Source organism: Brachyistius frenatus, unplaced genomic scaffold (genome assembly GCF_029030835.1).
Source record: "Brachyistius frenatus isolate BFR_SWC_R1_liver_20210118 unplaced genomic scaffold, ASM2903083v1 Contig_49, whole genome shotgun sequence".
Lineage (NCBI taxonomy): Eukaryota > Metazoa > Chordata > Actinopteri > Embiotocidae > Brachyistius > Brachyistius frenatus.
Genome location: NW_027210648.1, coordinates 2266680 through 2286601, shown reverse-complemented (window position 1 = coordinate 2286601; position 19922 = coordinate 2266680). Strand labels below are relative to the sequence as shown.

At 40.3% G+C, this 19922-nt stretch overlaps 2 protein-coding genes across 4 annotated transcripts; one reads left to right on the top strand and one right to left on the bottom strand.

Annotated features, from left to right (window-relative positions):
- The first annotated feature begins 2061 nt into the window (after positions 1-2061).
- Positions 2062-11647, top strand: ube3a (ubiquitin protein ligase E3A). 2 transcript variants are annotated; one of them, XM_069704071.1, is made up of 11 exons: positions 2062-2346; positions 4485-4531; positions 4849-5126; positions 5210-6411; positions 6518-6662; positions 7940-8145; positions 8286-8450; positions 9821-9976; positions 10066-10139; positions 10238-10381; positions 10567-11647. In XM_069704071.1, coding segments are annotated over exons 2-11 (2493 nt in total). In that variant the 5' UTR covers positions 2062-2346; positions 4485-4529; the 3' UTR covers positions 10688-11647. The 2 variants fall into 2 exon arrangements, with proteins under 2 accessions (XP_069560172.1, XP_069560171.1); XM_069704070.1 differs by lacking the exon at positions 2062-2346 and adding an exon at positions 4000-4026.
- Positions 11648-12496: 849 nt separating this feature from the next.
- cnga3a (cyclic nucleotide gated channel subunit alpha 3a) lies at positions 12497-19579 on the bottom strand. Of its 2 annotated transcripts, XM_069704073.1 has the most exons (9): positions 19355-19579; positions 17676-17800; positions 17496-17537; positions 16213-16386; positions 15653-15712; positions 14967-15155; positions 14731-14832; positions 14549-14655; positions 12497-14445 (listed from the first exon to the last, which is right to left on the bottom strand). In XM_069704073.1, the coding sequence occupies exons 2-9, from the start codon at positions 17774-17776 to the stop codon at positions 13049-13051; spliced, it is 2172 nt and encodes a 723-aa protein (XP_069560174.1). In that variant the 5' UTR covers positions 17777-17800; positions 19355-19579; the 3' UTR covers positions 12497-13048. The 2 variants fall into 2 exon arrangements, with proteins under 2 accessions (XP_069560174.1, XP_069560173.1); XM_069704072.1 differs by lacking the exons at positions 14967-15155; positions 15653-15712.
- Between the last annotated feature and the right edge of the window lie 343 nt (positions 19580-19922).

Here is a 19922-nt window from a genome sequence, read left to right as displayed (position 1 = left end):
TTTGGGTGGAAAAACAACATTGGACACAAATTATTATTAAAAGTAGAGTATTTTATATACATCTTAAAACATGTCTGAATTGGATCTTTTCCCACTTCATAATGTGCTGGGTCAAAGTGGATCATATAGTTTGTATGTGGGATCTTAACGACCGAATAGCTGTCAAATAAATGAAGTGGAGGAAAAAGTACAATATTTCCCTCTGGCATGTAATAAAAGTAACAAAAGGTGTTCCTGAGGTGCCTGATGCTTTGTGTGCTTACAGTGACTCCCAGTGTTCATGTGGAGTACTACAGCCACGTATCACAGTGACGTCAAATGAATTGGCTCAAAGAAAGATAAAAGGGTTGTAAGTAATGCTGTGTATGATATGCTTTTATCATCCTGAATATTTATTGGGAATCTCGTGCAATTTTAGCGATCATTTTAACACGTGTATTAAAGGTCTCTTGATAGCTTTCAGAAACATGCTCTGAACAACCTATACAATAACTTAGTCATTAGAATATCAATAGTTTTCCATTCAGCTTCTCCGTCTGAGCTACCTTCTGTCTGTATTACCTTGTGTGACACCTTTATTTACTTTACTTTGACCTGCGGTGCAGCGCCTGGTTTAAGATGAAGGCTCGTCGTTGTGCAGCGTGACACAGTGAACTGATTAGCACAGAAACCAAATGTCACGCTGAGTGTAAAACTCCATATCGGGCCTGAACACTGACAGAATAACAAACATCTCCTCTGCACCACGAGAGCAATGAACATGGATTAAATAATGCATAATTTAAAAGGCCTTATTGCAGAAAGAGACGGCAGCCGGCTTTGACTGCCTGCTCTGTGTCAGGTTTGATTTATGGTTTATGAATATGATTTAGAGGTTATGAATGAGACTCCACTGTGTTGGCTTTCATCAACACAGAGAGCGAGCATGCATCTTAGCATTCACTCACTCCACACTGACTTCTGGCACATGTTCTTATCTATCTTTCAGTCAAATAGGAGTAATTTAATTTAAGCTTTCTATATATATATATATATATTTACTTCTGAGAGAATTCAGACTCATTTAATTTTTGCACACTATATTGTTGTAGATTGAATTTTAATTGGATCAAATTGGCATTTTCCCATCAATCTACACTTAATGATCCATAAAAACAGTAAAAACGTGTTTTTTTACATTTTTGTAAATTTATTAAAAGTTAAAACTACAATCTCTTATTTACAAAAGTATTTAGACCCTTAAATCGGTAGTTTGTAGAAGCCCCTTAGTCATCCATTACAGCATCATAATCTTTAAGGTTCTCGGTTTAGTCTCTACAAGCCTTCTTCATCTGGGTTTGGGTCGTTTTCATGCTGAAAAATGAATCTTCGCTCCAGTCTCAGGTTGTTGCACTCTGGAGCAGGTGTTTATCTCTATATTTCGCTGACCACTCTCCCTGTTTCTTTTGAGAGGCCCCTCCATAGTATAATGCTTCCTCCGCCGTGCTTATATGTAGACGGTATTGGCTGGTAATGAGCAGAGGCTGTGTTCAACAGACGCGTTGTTCAGAGTTGAAACACTTTCACATATTTCAAGACATTTGACTCAAAAGTACTCAAGTATTTTATCTTTATCTTGACCAGCTCAATATTTAAATGATACTTACACACAATCAGTATTCACAAGGCAGTAATTTCATGTGATAATAGGTATTTTTATTTTTGGAACTTGAAATTTACTTTTCAAATAAAACTTTATGCACTTTTATTTAAAAATGGAGCTAGATATTGAAGTATTTAGAGCTTTAAATGCTACTCTGATGTCCACATTTGACCGTAGAGGAGACTTTCTAAAGTGTTTTAAAACCTTTAACTTTCTTTACTGTGTAAATTACAATGTTTCCGTAAATAAATGTAACAAAGAGGAATCCGGTGAAGAGGATACATGTTTTGCTACAATACATTGTTGTTTATTCCCATTTTATTTCTGCGGGTCGCGCGCGGAGGAGGAGGGAGGAGGAGGAGGAGGGGGGCATGATGTTTGACAACCTCGCGCTGCATGCCGGGATATATCGCGCTCATGTTTACAAGATAGTAAAGGAGGAGATTTTGCTGAGTTACAAACAAAAAGTGTTTCCACTCCCCAGCGTCGCCACATTTGAGCCTTATTAACACGTATTGAAATAAATATAAGTTTATTTTTTGTTTTGTTTTTTTTAAAAAAAAAAAAGGAGCAACGGACACCGGGAGGCAAATGTCGCTTCAGCAGCAGACCTCCGACTGACAGAGGAGAGCTTTGGTTGTTGTTGTTTTTTTTTTGCACTGTCACTGACACACGGACATCCAGGACGAGCTTTTAAATCACAGGTTGGTACGTGAAGACGACGAGACGAGACGAGACGAGACGAGACGAGACGCTGCTTCACGTCGTGTTGACTTTCGGTAGTTTTAAATCAAGCTAGCTCGAGGCGCTAAAAAAAAAAAAAGTGGAGTAAGTTGTCCAATAACAGCTGTTCCGTTAGACGCACCGCCATAGTCAGCTGTTCAAGGTGTCGGTGGTGTCGGTGTCACCGTCAAGAGTTCACGGTGGGAAATCGCGATCGGTGTTGTTTGTATGACTCGCAGATATCTGTGTACTCAGATATTAGTTTTAATGCTCAGTCACCTCTCCTGATGAGACCCTTGGTATCAGCTCAAGGGCAGCAGCTGATGGAGGTGGGTGGAGGGTGGGGGTGTAGGGGGGTAGCTCGGATTTTAATGACAGTAAATGGGACATCTAAATAACACGTGATGGTACTCCTTGAATGACATGTGATGGCACGTGCCTTCCCGGGAAAGCCCTGCTACCACATGGCACCTCAGCAGTTAAATAAGGCAGAGATCAACAGTTTCACTTCAGCTGCTCTCCTGAGATCACCTCTGTTTAATGAGACCCTGGATTTTCAATAGATCAACATGGCATCAGACTCTGAAGACTGTGTTTGATGCGGACTACTACTGGTGGTGTTAAGGGAGCAGGTTGGTTGGGCCCAGGCCTAGAATTTCCACCACACCTGTTTGTTTTATTTGTTGTTGGGTTTTTTTTCACCTGAGTTTTATCATTCAAGGGGGGTGGGGGGGGGGGTGGGCTGTAGCACCAAGCAAGATCAGGTGGTTATTCAGCTGTCTTTGGGCTTAACTCTTTGGGTTTCCAGGTATCGCGAAGCTAAAAGGTCAAAAGCTCACTTTTAACGTGGATGCTATCCATCGATGTATCAGCCAATATTCTCCATGTACACTGTATACGAAGGCTTTATAAAGTGTATATAAACACGTGCTTTTGCAATGATCCCTCAGATGTGGTTATCAAACACATATCAGACACTTGTGACAAAAAAGGAGGTAGAATATTTAGGAAATGTAATAACTATGAATAATTATCAAAAACAATTTCTAATTTACAATATTGTCTGCATCATTTTCTGTGAAGAAAAGTTTTCATATTGGTACATTTTGGCCAACATATGTGTGGATACAGATATATTGGTGAAAGGCCCAAAAAAATTGGATATTGTCTGACTTTACTTTTTACATATCTTCAATTAATTAACCAGAATGACTTTGCAGATACCTAGCTGTAATTTTGACAAGTCAAAAAGGATGTTATAGATATCTTAAACTGGAATTAGGAAGAGTCATAATTTAATTGTAGATATATCTATCATCAAGGTATAGGTATCGTGATAGCTATTTTGATTTTCAACATCTCAATTTGGAGATATAAATAACTTCTATTCTGCCTCGTCAAGATGTCGAATTTGGACTTTGGGAAAGGACGTTGCAAATATATGTAGTAATATCAGAGCATGTGGGAGGCAGGAGCGGCTTGCTATTCAAACCTGCGATGGATCTGTTACCATGTGATAAGCCCCTCACTGACCTGTCGGTAGCATGAAGTTTGTGTTTCCAACACTGCAGCCTCCTGATTTACCGAAGACTCATTTTTCTCTTATCAACAGCTGCAACTGCCATCGCTTCTTGCTAACAAGAGTTCAAATGCTTTTCCAGGTCTATATCCAATGGATAATATCCAGAATATCCAGTGGGATAGAAACATAATGCACAACAATGTGAACAGGTCATAATGACGTTTGAAATAGTCAAAACTGAATGATGGATATCTGCAATTGTCATTTAGGACGTGTGACAATCTCGGTGATGTCAATGCTGACATCTGTAATTCATTTTTTTGACAAGTTAAAACTAAATTACAGATATCTCTGTCCTTTTGATTAGCCGGGTTGATATTATGGATATCTTGATTCTGACAATAGTACCATAATACCAGAGTATTAAATCTGATACGTAACAGTTTTTAAGCTATGATTAATAGTTGACGATTAATGTGCAAAACATTGGTCTCAAAACATCATCAGGTGACCAATCCCTGATAATTTATCACGATAGACTGAGCTGTGCATTTACAGCAAATATAATCTCACATTTTTGCCTCCCTCTTCTTTCAGAGGACTATCCTCCAGGCCTGCAGAAGGGTATCTGAATCCATCCGAATGTAAGTCACTCTTTTTGCACTTGCACGCGTAGACGCTAAACTAAAACACAAGCGAGTATTTAAACTAATATTTTTGTTACTAAACCACCTGATGAATTTTTCGTTTCATTCATGTCTTTGATCCAAAGTGTCTGAGACTCTCAAAACAAGAACATGTGTGTTAATGCTTGTTAAATATCCAATTCTCTACGGTACCAAGGTTTATGTTTTGTATACACTTTATTATGTGCATTGTGAGCATGTGTTGTTGTTTTTTTCTGGCCATACAAGACTTTCAAACATCTCCTCTTACTTTCTTTTTTAAATATCTTGTACAGGAACAAAGCGACTGCAAAGCATCTTATTGAGCGCTACTTTCGGCAGTTAACTGAAGGCTGTGGAAATGGCAACTGCACGAATGAGTTTTGCGCCTCATGTTGTGATTTTCAACCTTTGGATAACAATTCAGCAGCTGCCAAAGCGCTCGAGCTGTTTAAGATTAATGCCAAACTGTGTGATTATTACGCCCCCATCCCGTCCAGAGCTGACGGAAACACTCAGCTGGACAGTAAGATGTGCGACGAAGACCTCTGTTCATCCAAAGAGGACCTGTCAGGTACCGTAAAACGGACTCTTCTTGACTCTTATGGATGCTGAACCAATTCGTGATCCGGTTTTGATTTTGCTGTTTTGTTGCAGATGTTCATCACCTCACAGAGAGCACAGTGTGTATGATCCTGAGTGTCTGTGAGGAAGAAAAGGATTACTCCCCTCTGGTCCGCGTCGTCGGCAGGGTTTTCTCTAACGCAGAAGCTCTGATGAAGAGTTTCAGGAAGGATGATCCCAACGCCGACGAAAGCCTCGACGCTTTTACACCAACACACGTGGCGAAAAACAGTGAGAAAACCTTCGAGGAACTGGGCGCCTCCTCTGCTGCTGCTTTGCCAGATGAGGCTCCAGATGAAATGTCCGAGTCCGGTGAGATCACGGTGGACATCGACGCGGTGAGGAGAGTCTACGACCGACTCCTCTCCATCGACCAGGTGGAGGCAGCCCTCGTGAACGCGCTCATTTACCTCACTCCCAACGTGGAACTCGACCTGGAATATCTTGACGTGTACGACACAACCCCAGATTACTTGAATATTTTCATCATCGTGATGGAGAACAGTAACCTTCACAGCCCGGAGTACCTCGAGGTGGCGTTACCGCAGTTCTGCAAGGCCATGAGCAAACTGCCGGTGGCCGCGCTCGCCAGGCTGTCGAAGCTCTGGTCGACGCACGGCCTCCCGCACGTCCGCCGTATGATGGAGACCTTCCAGCAACTCATCACCTTCACGGTTGTTAGCAATGAATACGATGCTGAAAATCTGGTAAATGACGACGAGACCGTGGTGGCGGCGACCAAGTGTTTAAAGGTCATTTTCTATGCAAGTATCCTGGGCGGTGACAAGGACGTAGAGCACAACGAGGAGGAGGACGAAGACTCCGATTCTGATGAGCTGACGCTGCACGAGTTGCTAGGTGAGGAGCGGCTCTATAAGAAGGGACCCCAGGCTGACCCTCTGGAGAAAGAGCTGGGCGTCCGACCCATGGACAGCATAAGAGCCCTCATCCCCTTCGAGGACTTCATTAATGACTCGGTGAACGATGTGGTCGAGATGGACAAAGATTTCACCTTCTTCAAGGTCAACGCCGAAACTAAATTTTCTTTCCAGAGCTGCCCATTCATCCTCAATGTAATCACAAAGAACCAAGGGCTGTACTATGACAACAGGATCAGGATGTACAGCGAGCGGCGCCTCACGGCCCTCTACAGCATGGTGCAGGGCCAGCAGCCCAACCCCTATCTCAAGCTCAAAGTACGCAGAGACCACATCATCGACGACGCCCTCGTCAGAGTGAGTCCCAGCACGCCGTGTTACTGTCCCATGTACATGGGATGTCAAACTCGGGGACCAGTGCCACTGTATTTATGAAATAATACAATCCCTCCTTGTGTTGCAGCTGGAGATGATCTCCATGGAGAACCCGTCTGACCTGAAGAAGCAGCTGTTTGTTGAGTTTGAGGGGGAGCAAGGTGTCGACGAAGGAGGAGTTTCAAAGGAGTTTTTTCTGTTGGTTTTGGAGGAAATTTTCAATCCCGACATCGGTGAGACTTTTGAAATCCTAAATAGACCTTGTGTGTGCTTGGTTCCTGTGTATAACTGTTTTACATAACTGCTCCTGTTGCATGCGAACAGAGTGAAGCAATGTGATGTGCATGGAGCAAGGGGGAAGCTGTAACCTTCGTGAGTATATATCATTACCAAACTTTTGGAGAACAGAAAGAAGTCGCGGGGAGCCAAACCTGATGAGTAGTTGTGTTGTTACCGATGAGAAACTCGTGAGCGGGCGTCTGACCCTGGAGGACAAATACACGGACTGTCAAAGAAAACCAACTTGGTTGTACTTCTAAGCTGTCTGGCCTTCTTCGGTCTTGGACAGTACCGTTCTGGCCCTCTTGAGCACCCCGCCCAGCTCATTGCTTCATTGCCATTGATTTTTTTTTTGTGAAGAATTTAAAGGGCCTCCGTTACCGATTTTTCCGAGTTTGACGCCAAGTTTGATGTGCGGTCCGTGCTCATGTTTTTAGTGAGATCGCAAATGCGCTGTACCACTGCTCACAAGAACTCGTGTCACTCTGGCACTGATGCTGATCAAGCGACGTCATTTGGAATATTTTTCCGAAGAAGCTTATAGCACCCCCCCTGTTTCAGCATTGCGCTGCACTTGCATTGAACAGGAGCAGTCTCAGAACCTTTTGACTACCCAAACGCATATATTACATTAAAAGAATAATAATAATTTGGGGAAATGTGCTTTTTTTTGCTGAGCGTTAGATGAAAATATTGATACCACTCTCATCTCTGTCCGTTAATTAAGAAGCTGGAGCCAGAACATGTTAGCTTAATTTAGACTAGAAACATAGAGGAACAGTTAGCTTTGCTTTGTCAGAAGGTAACAGGAAAATATGCCTACCAACACTTTATCAAACTATATCTTTTATTTTTAATGAAAACATAAGTGTAAAAACATCATTTATGGGCAGGTTTTTTCTAAACTATTTCTTAGTTGGTTGCCAGACAAACTCACATTAACCTAGTAGTGTTCAGACTTACGATTTTTCATGCAAACTAGACACATAACATTAGATAGCTCTCTTCTGATTTTTTTTTTTATTAATTTTTTTTTACCTTTGGACAAAAGCAAGCTAGCTAGTTCACCTATTTTCTAGTCTTTATGCGAAGTTAAGTTGTAGCCTCACATATATTGTACTGACATGACAGTGGTATCAGGCCTTTTCATCTAACACTGCAAAAGTCAAATTTGCTCCAAGTGGTTCATTATTCTTTGTGTTTTTCTCTCTCTTTCTGACTATCTGAACAGGAATGTTCACCTATGACGACATTACGAAACTTTTCTGGTTTAATTCATCCTCTCTGGAGAATGAAGCACAGTACACTCTTATTGGAATTGTCTTGGGGCTTGCAATTTACAACAACTGCATCCTGGACGTCCATTTCCCAATGGTTGTCTACAGGAAACTGATGGGAAAGAAAGGGACCTACTTGGACCTGTCAGACTCACATCCAGTATAGTAACTTTCTCCGAAGTTAATACACACTGAAACACTATAAATCAGTCCGGTAGCTCCAAAAGTGCTTATACACAGCTGTACTGTGCATGTGTCGTATTTTACTGGTAAAATCAGTAAACATTTTTCCTTTTGCAGGTTCTCTACCAAAGTCTGAAGGGTTTGCTTGACTATACCGACAATGTGGAAGACGACATGATGCTCACCTTCCAGATATCACACACAGACCTTTTTGGAAACCCAATATTATATGACTTAAAGGAGCAGGGCGACAAGATCCCTGTTACAAAGGACAACAGACAGGTGAAATGTTTGAAATGCACCGTTCATGTAGAGTTACCAGATGTTGGTAAACCTTAAAAAAGTAGCACATAGCATGTAGCAGTTGGAGAACAGCAATAAAGTAAGCAAACAGGCTTCATTCACGTTAATTATATAGCCATGGCTACGTGAAGTGAGCTAACATTTCCCACAAATGGTCATAACAGACCAAATGAGCCAGAAAAACAAACATTTTAGTCACGCTATAAAAATTGCACTAACTACTGTATAACAGTTTTTTTCATTTCAAGCACTAAAGAAGCTATCATAGTAGTTGATGGACAGAAGCTGGAAGATGGTGCACAAGAAAGACAGTGGCTTGATATTAGCTTTATTTAAATTTTTCTTGCAAAATGTATACTTTTATTATCCAATACTGCCTTACAAAAGCAGAGGGCAGTAACTGCTGAAACAGTGAAGTTAAAAAAGAGTTTGGTGTTTGAGTTCTGTGTAACAGAATATATGCTGTAAGATCTTAAATTAAACTTTAACAGACTACATATCATCTAAAAATCATTCATGTAGTGCTTTCTTTTTTAAGCATCAACTCCACAGTAGGTATCTACAAACTAAATGCCATTGCCTCTTCTTGAGCTCTTGTCCATTTTTACAAAGTAAGCTAGTATAAGTGAGTCATTAATTCCATACAATAAGTTGTTATTTACATGTTATTAACTATGTGAAATCACATGAAATCCATGTATGCCAGGCTAGCTTTCAGCTAGTTAGCTTTTAGAAAGACCAATTGTGTTACTTTTGTTTCCACAGTATCATTTAAAGTTTAGCCTTTGCCCTGTTTATGTGAAAGAACATACTCAATTAGGAAAACATTGGTCAATTAGGTTGAGCGAAATCTATCTTTCAGCAGCTGGATTGTGGTCACTGTAGTTTCTACAAACTACTGTTTGGTTTTTATCGTTGTTCTTGGGTTTGTGAATTTTTCCCTCAATAATCTCACATTTCTATGGTATCATATATTTTATGATAAATTAAGAGGTCTAAAAGTGTGAGTCTGGTCATAACTCAGTTAAAACTGAATGTGTAGTTTCTGTTTCTGCTTTCTAGAGCAGAATAGCTGTTCAACACAGTCATATGGGAGCAATAGCTGGCACAATTTCCTTGTACTTCTTTTGACTGAAATGTACATTTGACAAGTACAGCAACAGGAACATGATGTGTTTGACATAACTGGACATCATGTAATACACATGGCATTTCCTACAGGGTACATTCGGTCTGTCGGCTCATTTAAAAACAATATACAGTGGCACTGTTGAAAAAACTGTAATTTAACAATGAACAATTGCCTCGGTATAACGATTTTCTTTTCTTTATACATCTTTAATTTACAGGAGTTTGTGGATCTGTATACTGAGTACATCCTGAACAAGAGCGTGGAGAGACAATTCAAAGCCTTCAAAAAAGGTTTCTTAATGGTCACAAATGAGTCCCCGCTGAAATATTTGTTTAGACCAGAGGAAGTAGAGCTGCTTATCTGTGGAAGCAGGGTGAGAAAACACTTCTCAGTTTTGACTTTTATCACTAAATCGTTGCCTGTGTTTTATTTCTGGCAGTGCAATCTCTTGTCATTTCGCAGAAACTTGACTTTGAAGCACTGGAAAAGACAACAGAATATGATGGAGGTTATGGCAAAGACAGTCAAATTATCAAGTAAGTCTGATTAAGTCTAAAAATGAAGGTCACATTATGAAATTGACAGATTTTATCAGCAGATTAGAGGTTGTTGTTGTTGTTTTTTCTGCACACAGAGATTTCTGGGCAACTCTTCACTCATTTGGAGAGGAGCAGAAGAGGTTGTTTCTTCAGTTCACCACCGGCACAGACAGAGCACCAGTTGGAGGCCTTGGCAAATTAAAAATGATCATCGCCAAGAACGGCTCTGACACAGACAGGTACAGCACAATCAGATTTAAACAAGGCATTGTGTGTATTGTAGCACCCAACATAGCTGAAAATACCCACATCTGACAGTTTGTTACTGTGTTCTTGCGTCAGTCAAAAGAGTCAAAGATTCAAAGCTGTCTGTTGATGTTCAAACACGCTTCAGATTTGTCCTCTTTTGTTGCTTTCCTTGCAGGCTACCAACCTCCCACACCTGCTTTAATGCGCTGTTGCTCCCTGAATACTCCTCCAAGGAAAAGCTAAGAGAAAGACTCCTCAAGGCCATCACTTATGCCAAAGGGTTTGGGATGCTGTGACAGATCCACAAAGAAGGTTTTCACACAAAAAAGGGAGTATCACAAAACCACATAGGGAAATGCCACGAAACTAAGTGCTGCAATAACGCTGTGCCTAACCAAACTCCTGCAGACAAATTCTAGTGTTGGCCTTTCACACTGAGGCCTCACTTCCTTTTAGAGTCATTTTCAGATACATTAGATTTCCCAAAGACTTTAAAAAAGGCACCTGAATCATTTATTTTTTTCACGTGTGTTTTGTTTCTGAGCAGACATTAAATTATTCTTGATTTGTGAAACTGTGAAAGTGCGCATATAAAAAGCACATACAGTATATTTATTAATTTAGTTTGACTTTTCTCATGTTTTTGCAGTCTTTAAAATGTAGCAGTTTCAGTCATCAGGCTCTCTGCCTTCAAGATTGCCCTGGGCATAATGGTGCTTGATTGTCATTGTAATATATTGAGATAAAGCTTTTTATATTACTCCTAATCCAAATAGCCTCACTAACAAGCTTATACAGTATATAACTTTGTCCTGTCTACTGATGTTAAGGTTATTTTACGGTTATAACCCAACAATTTTAACTTAATGTTGTGCCTCTTGTGTTAAATCTGAAATGAATACTGTTTGTCGTGATAGTTTGGTTTTCAATAGTTCGAAGGGTTTCAGACTGTACTTACTGATTGGTCGGTTCAGACTCTCGCATCCTAAAAAAAAAGTGTTCTTTTCTCTTGGTTTTTTTTTGTTACTGATTGGACACTTGTAAGTGCAGCCGCCAAATGTGCAATGCCAATGTAAGGAAGAGTCACGTGAAAAGTTTCATTTGGCCAAATATCTCAGGTACAGTACATTAAGAATGTGCAGATAATGTGAAACTCTTCTCTAAAGCTACTATTATGCAAGGTCAATAAATGTTTCAAAAAAAACCTGTAAACGTTGTTGCTAATACAGTATTAAATAAAGCTGCTGTAGTCAAAATTTCTATATCAAAATTTTATCACGACTTTGTGAGGTGAAAGCGGTCAATCATAATGACAAACCCACAGAGTTATCACATGACTGCTGTCCCCATGCGCTCCGCAAAGCTTCGTATCGTTTTTCAATTCATTGTTTATGTTTTCACAGTCTGCAATTTTACCCACTTTAGTTTACTCTTGCTGCTTTCATAACTGAGTGTCTTGCTGCCATGCAGTTCTGAAAACCCACCGCCTACTTAACACCACACAGCAGAGAAAGTTAGTATGTAGCTTGGAGGGGAGGGGGGGGGAAACAAGTGGAGAATTTAAATGCTAAAGATTTAGATTTTTTTTTTCCTCAAAATCTTATTAAAGCTAAAATGGAATTGATTAATATTTGCACTAATTTCTCAGGAGGACAAATAGGACTGTAATTGCAAATGCTGCCCTTTATCTGAAACGTGAATGAGTGGAGAAGTGTTGTGTTCATAGCTTGTTTCTGCTGCCCTCAGGCGGCCAAAAACATCCGTTATTGCAAGTCCAAGTGCCCTGAAACCTTGTTTTATTCAGCTTCTTATAGTGACTAAAAGCATCTTACGTGAAGGCAAAATTCTTCGTGAAATTTGGCGTAGTTTGGATTAACGTGAGAGATTTCTGTTTTTTGTGTAAAGTGGGTGGAGCTTCGCTAGAAAAAGGCTGATGTCGTAAACTTCTGTGCACCAGTCAGTTTTCAAAGAGTTTTTAGGGGCTTTAAAGTCAATAATAACAGTTTAATACGACGTACGAGTTACAAACAACCCAAAAATATATCTCCGAGTTCACAGTGCTTCCCAAAATGTTTTCTTTCACAACAATATAGACACATTCAGTATATGTTATATGAACATTTTAATGTTTATTCGCACATAAGATTTACAACTGATGCATGCTGACAGTAACTTACAAGCGGGACTGGCATTTTGGATAATTCTTTTACATTTTCATAGTGTCAAATTGACATTGCAGTTGCATTTTGTGTAAGAATTATCATTAATATTTTAGATAGAGATCAATGTATTTCTCTGGGAAAAATGTCAACTCGAATGTCAAAAAACATGTCAAACAATATAAAAAATATAATGTCAAAATGTCAAAAAACATGTCCATAATCTAAGGCTTTGAAAAGCCTTTTTTTTTTCATACACACGTGCTTCTGCTCAAGATACTCAAGTAGTTTTATGACAAAATGAAATTGGCTGTCAGTCATAGCATACACACACAAAAAATAAAATATATATATATATATATTTTTTTTTTTTTTGCTCCATAAACTGTACACAATTTGACACATTGATGATAACAAACATGACGTACAAATAGATATAAACATGGGCCTTTAAAAAGTGTCACTCCTTTGTTCCTCGTAAAGTTCTCGGGTAGGATATTACTGGACTTTTTTGTCTTTGTCGGCCACCACCTCAGACAAGTCCCCTGGTTGTATGGATTTCACTTTGGCCTCCATCTCAGCGACCCTCTGCTTCATCCTCGTCTGGCTGGAGGTGAACTCCGCCATCAGCTGGGCGAACTTGGTCTGCATGGTGTCCAGGTTGCCCTGCAGTTTAATGATCTTCTCTTCCGTGTCTTTGGGGTCGGCGCCGGCATTCGCTATGGCCTCATCAATGAGGTTGTCTTTCATCAGGATGGCTTTACCCTTCTCTTCCAGCGCCTTCTTGGCATCCGGATATTCAGTAAGCGCCTCCACCAAGTCGTCTTTGGACAGGGCAAAGAGATCAGAGTAACCTACGCTTCTGATGTTGGCCGTTCTTCTGTTGCCCGCTTTACTGCCCTTGATACCCAAGATACTGATTTCCCCAAAGTATGCGCCATCACTGAGCACAACAAACTGAGTAACTCCATCATCCGCCACCACCGCCAGCTTCCCCTCTTTGATGATGTACATCTCCCTGCCAATATCTCCCTTCTTACAGATGTAATCTCCAGGGCTGAACACTTGTGGCTGCAGCTTGAGCACCAGTTCTATCAAAAGACCGGCTTCACAATCCTGGAAAATGCGCACTTTCTTCAGCGTATCCAAATGGACATTGATGGCAATCTCAGCCTTAAGCTTGTCAGGTAGGTTTTTCAAGACCTCTTTCTCATCACAGGTCTTCTTCTCAGTCCACAGGTAGTCAAACCACTTGATGACCCTGGCCTCCAGGTCTTTGGTCACCTTTCGAAACTGCATGTACTGCTTTATGGAGTCGATCTTCGCCTGAAACTCGGCACGAGAGGCGTTCATGTTCGAGATCATGGCACCGACGTTACCGACGATACTAGCAAAAATCAGCACACCAGTGAGGAAGTCGGCAATGACAAAGATAAATTCAACATCCTGTACGGGTGGAGGGGTCTCTCCAATGGTGGTGAGGGTCAGCGTCGACCAGTATAGAGAGTAAATGTACTTTCTTGCCAAGCGGCCGTGCTCTGGGTGGCTGATATTGGGGTATACCCAAGTGTCCGTCCCAAAACCAATTGTTTTCGAAATTGCAAAAAAGACACAAGCGTTCCAATGGATAATAATAAGGATGTAAAGTACAAGATTGCTGATACGGAACATGTTCGGGAAGCTGGTTCGGGTTTCAGTCCGCTCAAAGAACTCAAAAAGCCTCGGCATTTTGCAAAGACGGTTGAATCTAAACTCGGGGTTGTTATATCCGAATCTCAGGAACAGCAGATCAGTGGGTATCATTGAAATCATGTCATATTTAAACTGAGATGTTGTTTTGTATTTATCTCTCAGTTTTTTGGAATCTTTTACCAGCAGGCCTTGTTCCAAGTAACCTGAGATCCAAACACAAAATTAGAAAAAACAAATCCCAAACTGCTATGGACACAAAATGTAATACAAATACATTCTTTCCCAAATCCTTTTCAAGAAGCTGACCTGTTCTTGATCTGACGAATGTGTCTCCATAGTAGACTAAGTCTGCGGCGTAGTCCAGGACGAGCCACAGTTTTGTGTAGGAGTCCTGAAGTTCATTAAAGCAGGACCTAGAAGACAAAGATAAATCTGTCAGCGTCCCACTGAAGAAAGAATGGGCTGTTAATTTGTGATGTGGACATTACCTCGTTACAATCATCATCAGGTTATAAAACACCGGGCCTGCGATGACGGTCAGCCATTTGTAGTACTGGTCCGTGGCTGGATCCATAATCCAGATTTCTTTCCTGAAAACAACTTAGCATTAACTGACGTTGTCGCAAGAGTTTGTTGATTTTTTTTTTCTCACTAATATGAAAGACACTTGTTTTCTGAAACTAAATTTCAGAAATAGACTTGGTGCACCTGATGGGGTACTTACGGGGGTTCTTCTTTCTTTTTCTCATCTTTCTTATCATCTTTTTTCTCATCTTTTTTCTCATCTTTCTTCTCATCTTTTTTCTCATCCTTCTTCTCGTCCTTCTTTTCCTCTTCCTTCTTATCCCCATCCTTCTTCTCGTCTTTTTTCTCCTCCTCCTTTTTCTCATCTTTTTTAATCTCCTCTTTTTTGCTATGAATCACAAGTTTATTTTTTGTGGTGGTGAATAGGGAGGTGGTTTACGAGGGGCTGTCAGGGGGCTACCAAACTATAAGAGCTGGGGGTACTTTGGGGTTTCACAGTTTTGCGTTCAAGTGTTTGTTGGAAGATTTGATGCAGGTCATACGTTTATCCAGCAGATGGCATCGCACAACAGGTAAGTTACTCTCCGTTTACCTCTCAAAAACAATTTTCAGTCGTTTCCCTGGAGGTTTAACCAGTGCAACCCACATCATACCTTGCAACATCAAAAGCCTGAACAGAGGGGTTTTTTTCTCTTTAAAGCAGGAGGATATACCAAAGAGGGATGGAGAATTGGAGGACATGGTTTCAAGGTTTTTTTTGGTGCTATTAGTCATCTTACATTAGCTAAAACAAACGATGCTAATGATGTCCAGCGTGATCAATGACTAAATCTACTAAATACTAAATCTATTTCTATTTTGGGATTTTTATATGTGCATACTTACTCGTCTGTGTTGTTGCAGTTATTCATGTTGTAAGTAGCTAGTGGCCACTTACTGGCATGACTTTGTAAAAAAAAAAAAAAAAACAGGACATGTTTTTTGAGGACTCAAGGTATTGAGCATAAATGTGAACAACCACATTTGATTTGAGGTGCTGCCACGCTGGACCGTAAGTGGTTAGCCAGCAGAACGATATCATAGGAGGTGTGTTTTGGGATTTGAGCTGTTTTTGTGTCTACAGAATGTGGTTTTGCTCTCGTTTATCTTCTTCCCGATCTAACAATGCAGCTGAGGCATCTGCGTAAACATCACTGAAGCTAAAGACACTAACTCCCCTTTTACTGTGACGCTAATGACATTTTCTCGATCTTTTCAGCTCACTTTGATGCGTCAACGTTTGGAGGAACTGGTTGATTCTTGTGTACTGCAGGTTATTTGTTCCGTTTGGTGAATCTGTTTGAACTTTTTTCAAACAAAAGGAACCATACGGTCACTGTGAGCCTCGGAAAATCACTCCAACTTTAAGAGCGTGACCACTGGCAGCGCTGCCATACCATGCTTACTTTCTCTTGCAGAGTGTGTCATTATTGCCCACAGACTGGGCATTGCACTCTCGACTTGATGCTTCTTTGAGCTCGGGGCCTCTGAAGCGCTCGAGGAAAGAATCGTGCCTCTCTTCTGCGGGATTCATTCTGTGAGACGCCCAGTTACGCAGCATGAAGAAGAAGTAAGACACCCTACAGAGTCAGTGGGAGGTAAAAGAGCACAAAGTGACACCCGTCTAGGCTAGAAACAGACTAATTGTAACATAAACGTACACTTTATGTAAATACCAGTGGTGGAGGAAGTTGTAAGATCCTACACATAAAGGTTCAGGGTGTTACATTTATAGGATCTATTGGTAGAAAGGGAATATAACATTCATAATAATGTTTTCATGAGTGTATAATCAAAACTAAGAATCGTTGTGTTTGAGCCCTTCATATTGATTCTCCTCTACGCTTGGACCTTGAGGGTGATGTAAGTTGTATTTAGTTGGTTGCAATCTGCAAAATCATTGCTACAGTAGCTGCCACTAAATCAAAAACACTGTTCCTTTACGTAAAAGTACAGAAGAATTATCAGTAAAATGTATTACATTGTTAGAGACTGATGTGTAAACAAATGCTGCATGTAGCCGTTCAAGAGATAACCAGTTTATCTATCAGAGCTTCTCAACTTAGACGTTAGGCCACCTTGTAGGGTCACATCTGTATTTGCTTTTTTGGAAAGGTTTCAGAAACCAAAAAGGTTTGATCTAAAGCAATGACATTTATTTTAAGTTTCTGATTATTCAGCTCGTTCTCACTCCCAGGGCTTCAAATGCCGCAGTTCTGTCAAAGCTGAGATTGGCACAAAGTGCCTTTACCGTAACCTCCCAGGTGGAACAGGGAAGTCGTGTGATGGCAAACAAAAGGGTCTTGGGAAGGACTAGGCTGGCGGTGGCTAGACGGGACAAACACAGGACTTTTACGAGGAGATGGTTATTTGAGTCCCTAAGTTAGCAAAAATCAGCGTGGGTTTCTTTTAAGTAACAAAGTAACCGACGATCTTTTCCTGAACCTAATAATGAGGTGTTTAATAGACAAAGCACCATTTTTGACCCTGTGGGATGAGACCCGGCTGCATCAAAAAAATGTCCCCTCGGGGATTAATAAAGTAAATACCTACCTACCCTACCTATCATCTGAAATGTAACTAGTAACAAAGGAGGCACTCACAGAAAGTTCTTAGAATTGTACATTTACTTTCCACCACTGGTAAATACTTGCTAAGAACTTTAAAGTATTACAGTCTAGACGTTTACCTGGCCATCACCCCGGCACCTGTAAATGAGTCTCTGTGGGCCCTAGAAGTAAGCAGGTGGTGCAAAGTTATATTAACCAGATCGCACAAAACAACTGCCAAATTATTACATAAGCAATACACTGACACGGGATCAAATTTGAACCCCAAATCCTGTCATGACTGATGGTTCATATCAGACCTGCTGTCCCCATTTTCAATAACAGCTAGCTCATCGTCCGACGTGTTGGTGGGCAGCCGCTGTCGGGTTGAAAAGGAGTTTTCACTGCGGACTTTCGCCATCTTGTTGTGTCTGGCTCTGCTGGCCTGGAGAGAAAAACACAGACTGAAATATTCTGATAAATCAGCCTGACATCCAACATAAAAGAAAAAGTGACTCATGAGTTGTTTTCTTAAGCGCCTCTTTTCCCCGTCTGTCTGAGAGTAGCACCTAATAATACATCCTGATTATATCCTTAAACACTAAACAGGATCAGTGCCCTCTCACTGTGAACCATCAGCTGGCTTTTAAAATAACTAAGCTATGGCTTAAAGGTGGACTGGAGTTGCTATGTTCAGTGGTGTATGCAGCGAGATAAGTCTATTAGGGCACCAATTAAAGAACAGGTACAACTGTATGTGGCTGAAGCCAGGTACAGTCGGAACAGCCAGGTCAGCCAGGGCTGCTCCGGGAGCTGCATTAAAAAAAAAAAAATAAGGTTTTTATATTTAGATCCAGTGCAGACAGATTTAAGGGTTTGAGAACAAATTAGGATTCTTAAAGTGCCACATATAAAGTGAGGTTTAATCATGTTTTATCTTCAAATAATAGTTTTTGTTGTTATTGTCTCGTGGTAAATAATGACTCACTGATCTCTGGGGAACACCGGTGGTTGTAACACGTGCACTCATGTAGATTAGTGCTAATACCAGGGAGTTAAGCAACCTCCAGTAAATTAAATCACACTGCCAGAATGGTCAAGAGGGCTGAGTGCTTGAAGGATGATGAAAAGCCAACAGTGTGGGTGTGCACTAAAAGTTACAGCATCATCTCCCAACCACGTAGCACTTTTGCTCATTTGGACAGTGCATATTAATGATGCGCTTCACGGAGAGCAAAGGTTATAACAAATCAGTGTTGTTATAGTGATATGACTAGTTTGTGATGTGTTGAAGTTTTAATGTTCTTGCATGACAACCACAAATGAATTCTGTCGCTTCCTGCATTCTGGTATCAAATATCTGCGATTCGACAGTTTAAAAAGAACCCTTATGATTATGTTAGATTTCTGGTGACAATCACCGTAATGCGCAGAGCTATTTCACAGATACAATATAAAAAGATAAAATACAAGTTCATTAATAAAACCACTCAAATTACTGCACACCATCTGACATTTAAATGTAAAGCCCTTTAAAATCAAACCCAAAAAAACCTAAATTCTAAACACCCTGGAGATGCACCAACCCAAGATCAAGCACCACAAACTGGCTAAGAGGTTCGGGCCTTGTGGTAATATTGTGTAAGAGACCCTTTCCTCGAATGTGCATCTCTTTTTTTCTATTTTTTTTATTTGAACTAAATGCAAACAAGTAAATTGACTTGATGATTTGATCATGATTTTTTTTTAACGCAGTTTAATACTAGTTTTGCACATAAGGCTCTTTAGTGGGCTTATAATAAAAACATAATGAAAATAATTCACTTTGCTTTCAAATATATTATGCATTTAAGTCATTTTTGTGTATCTTTGTAAAAACTCAACAAGTGGTTTATACTTGTTGTAATTCCCTGTTAAGAACATAAAACAATAAAGTGCAGATTTCTACATTCAAATGACTTCAAAGTGTCCCAATAAACCAAGTCAGCTGGTTACTCACCTTTTTGAAGCCTTTTACGCCGATTTATACGAGCCGATCAAAGCAGCAATTCTCCTCTGATTGCTCCGGTGTACTCCCATCTTCCCAAACAGAAATGTAATGTTTTAATATTCACTATTTTTGTGATCCGGTGAAATATTTCCACGTAGTTCCAGCGCACAGTCACTCAATATATCGATGTCAGCTGTCCATAATTGGCAGCAGAAGCTTTGCTGCATGAGGACAGAAGCGGACTGAGCTGACAGGCTCCAGATCAGTCAGAGGGGAGGAGTCCTGGTCGCTTCACCAGCCATCACCGGATCCATCTCAGCATCCACAGACACACAATGACTGGACTGTTCGTGAAATGCGTTATCAACAAAAAAAAGTGAGTGAGTATGCGAGTCACATAACAGATACTGTATATATGAGCTAAGTCTGTTTTATGTAGGTATGTTAAATAGATATCTTACAGGCAGTGTTGAAAAAAATATTCAGATCACTAACTTTAAATTTATGCCTATATTAATGTCCAATTATACTGTATTGTTACAAATACAGCCTCTATTTAAAAAGTAAAATACAGCAT

Bases quoted from the DNA above. Each gene is read 5' to 3' on its own strand.
- ube3a (XM_069704070.1), top strand. The intron at 5,127-5,209 runs GTACCGTAAAAC...GTTTTGTTGCAG, and splicing joins ATCCAAAGAGGACCTGTCAG to ATGTTCATCACCTCACAGAG. The intron at 6,412-6,517 runs GTGAGTCCCAGC...CTTGTGTTGCAG, and splicing joins TCGACGACGCCCTCGTCAGA to CTGGAGATGATCTCCATGGA.
- cnga3a (XM_069704073.1), bottom strand. From the start codon at position 17,776: ATGGCGAAAGTCCGCAGTGAAAACTCCTTTTCAACCCGACAGCGGCTG. The intron at 16,387-17,495 runs GTAAACGTCTAG...CTGACTCTGTAG, and splicing joins GGTGCCGGGGTGATGGCCAG to GGTGTCTTACTTCTTCTTCA. The intron at 14,833-14,966 runs GTAAGTACCCCA...AGTTGTTTTCAG, and splicing joins AAAAAGAAAGAAGAACCCCC to GAAAGAAATCTGGATTATGG.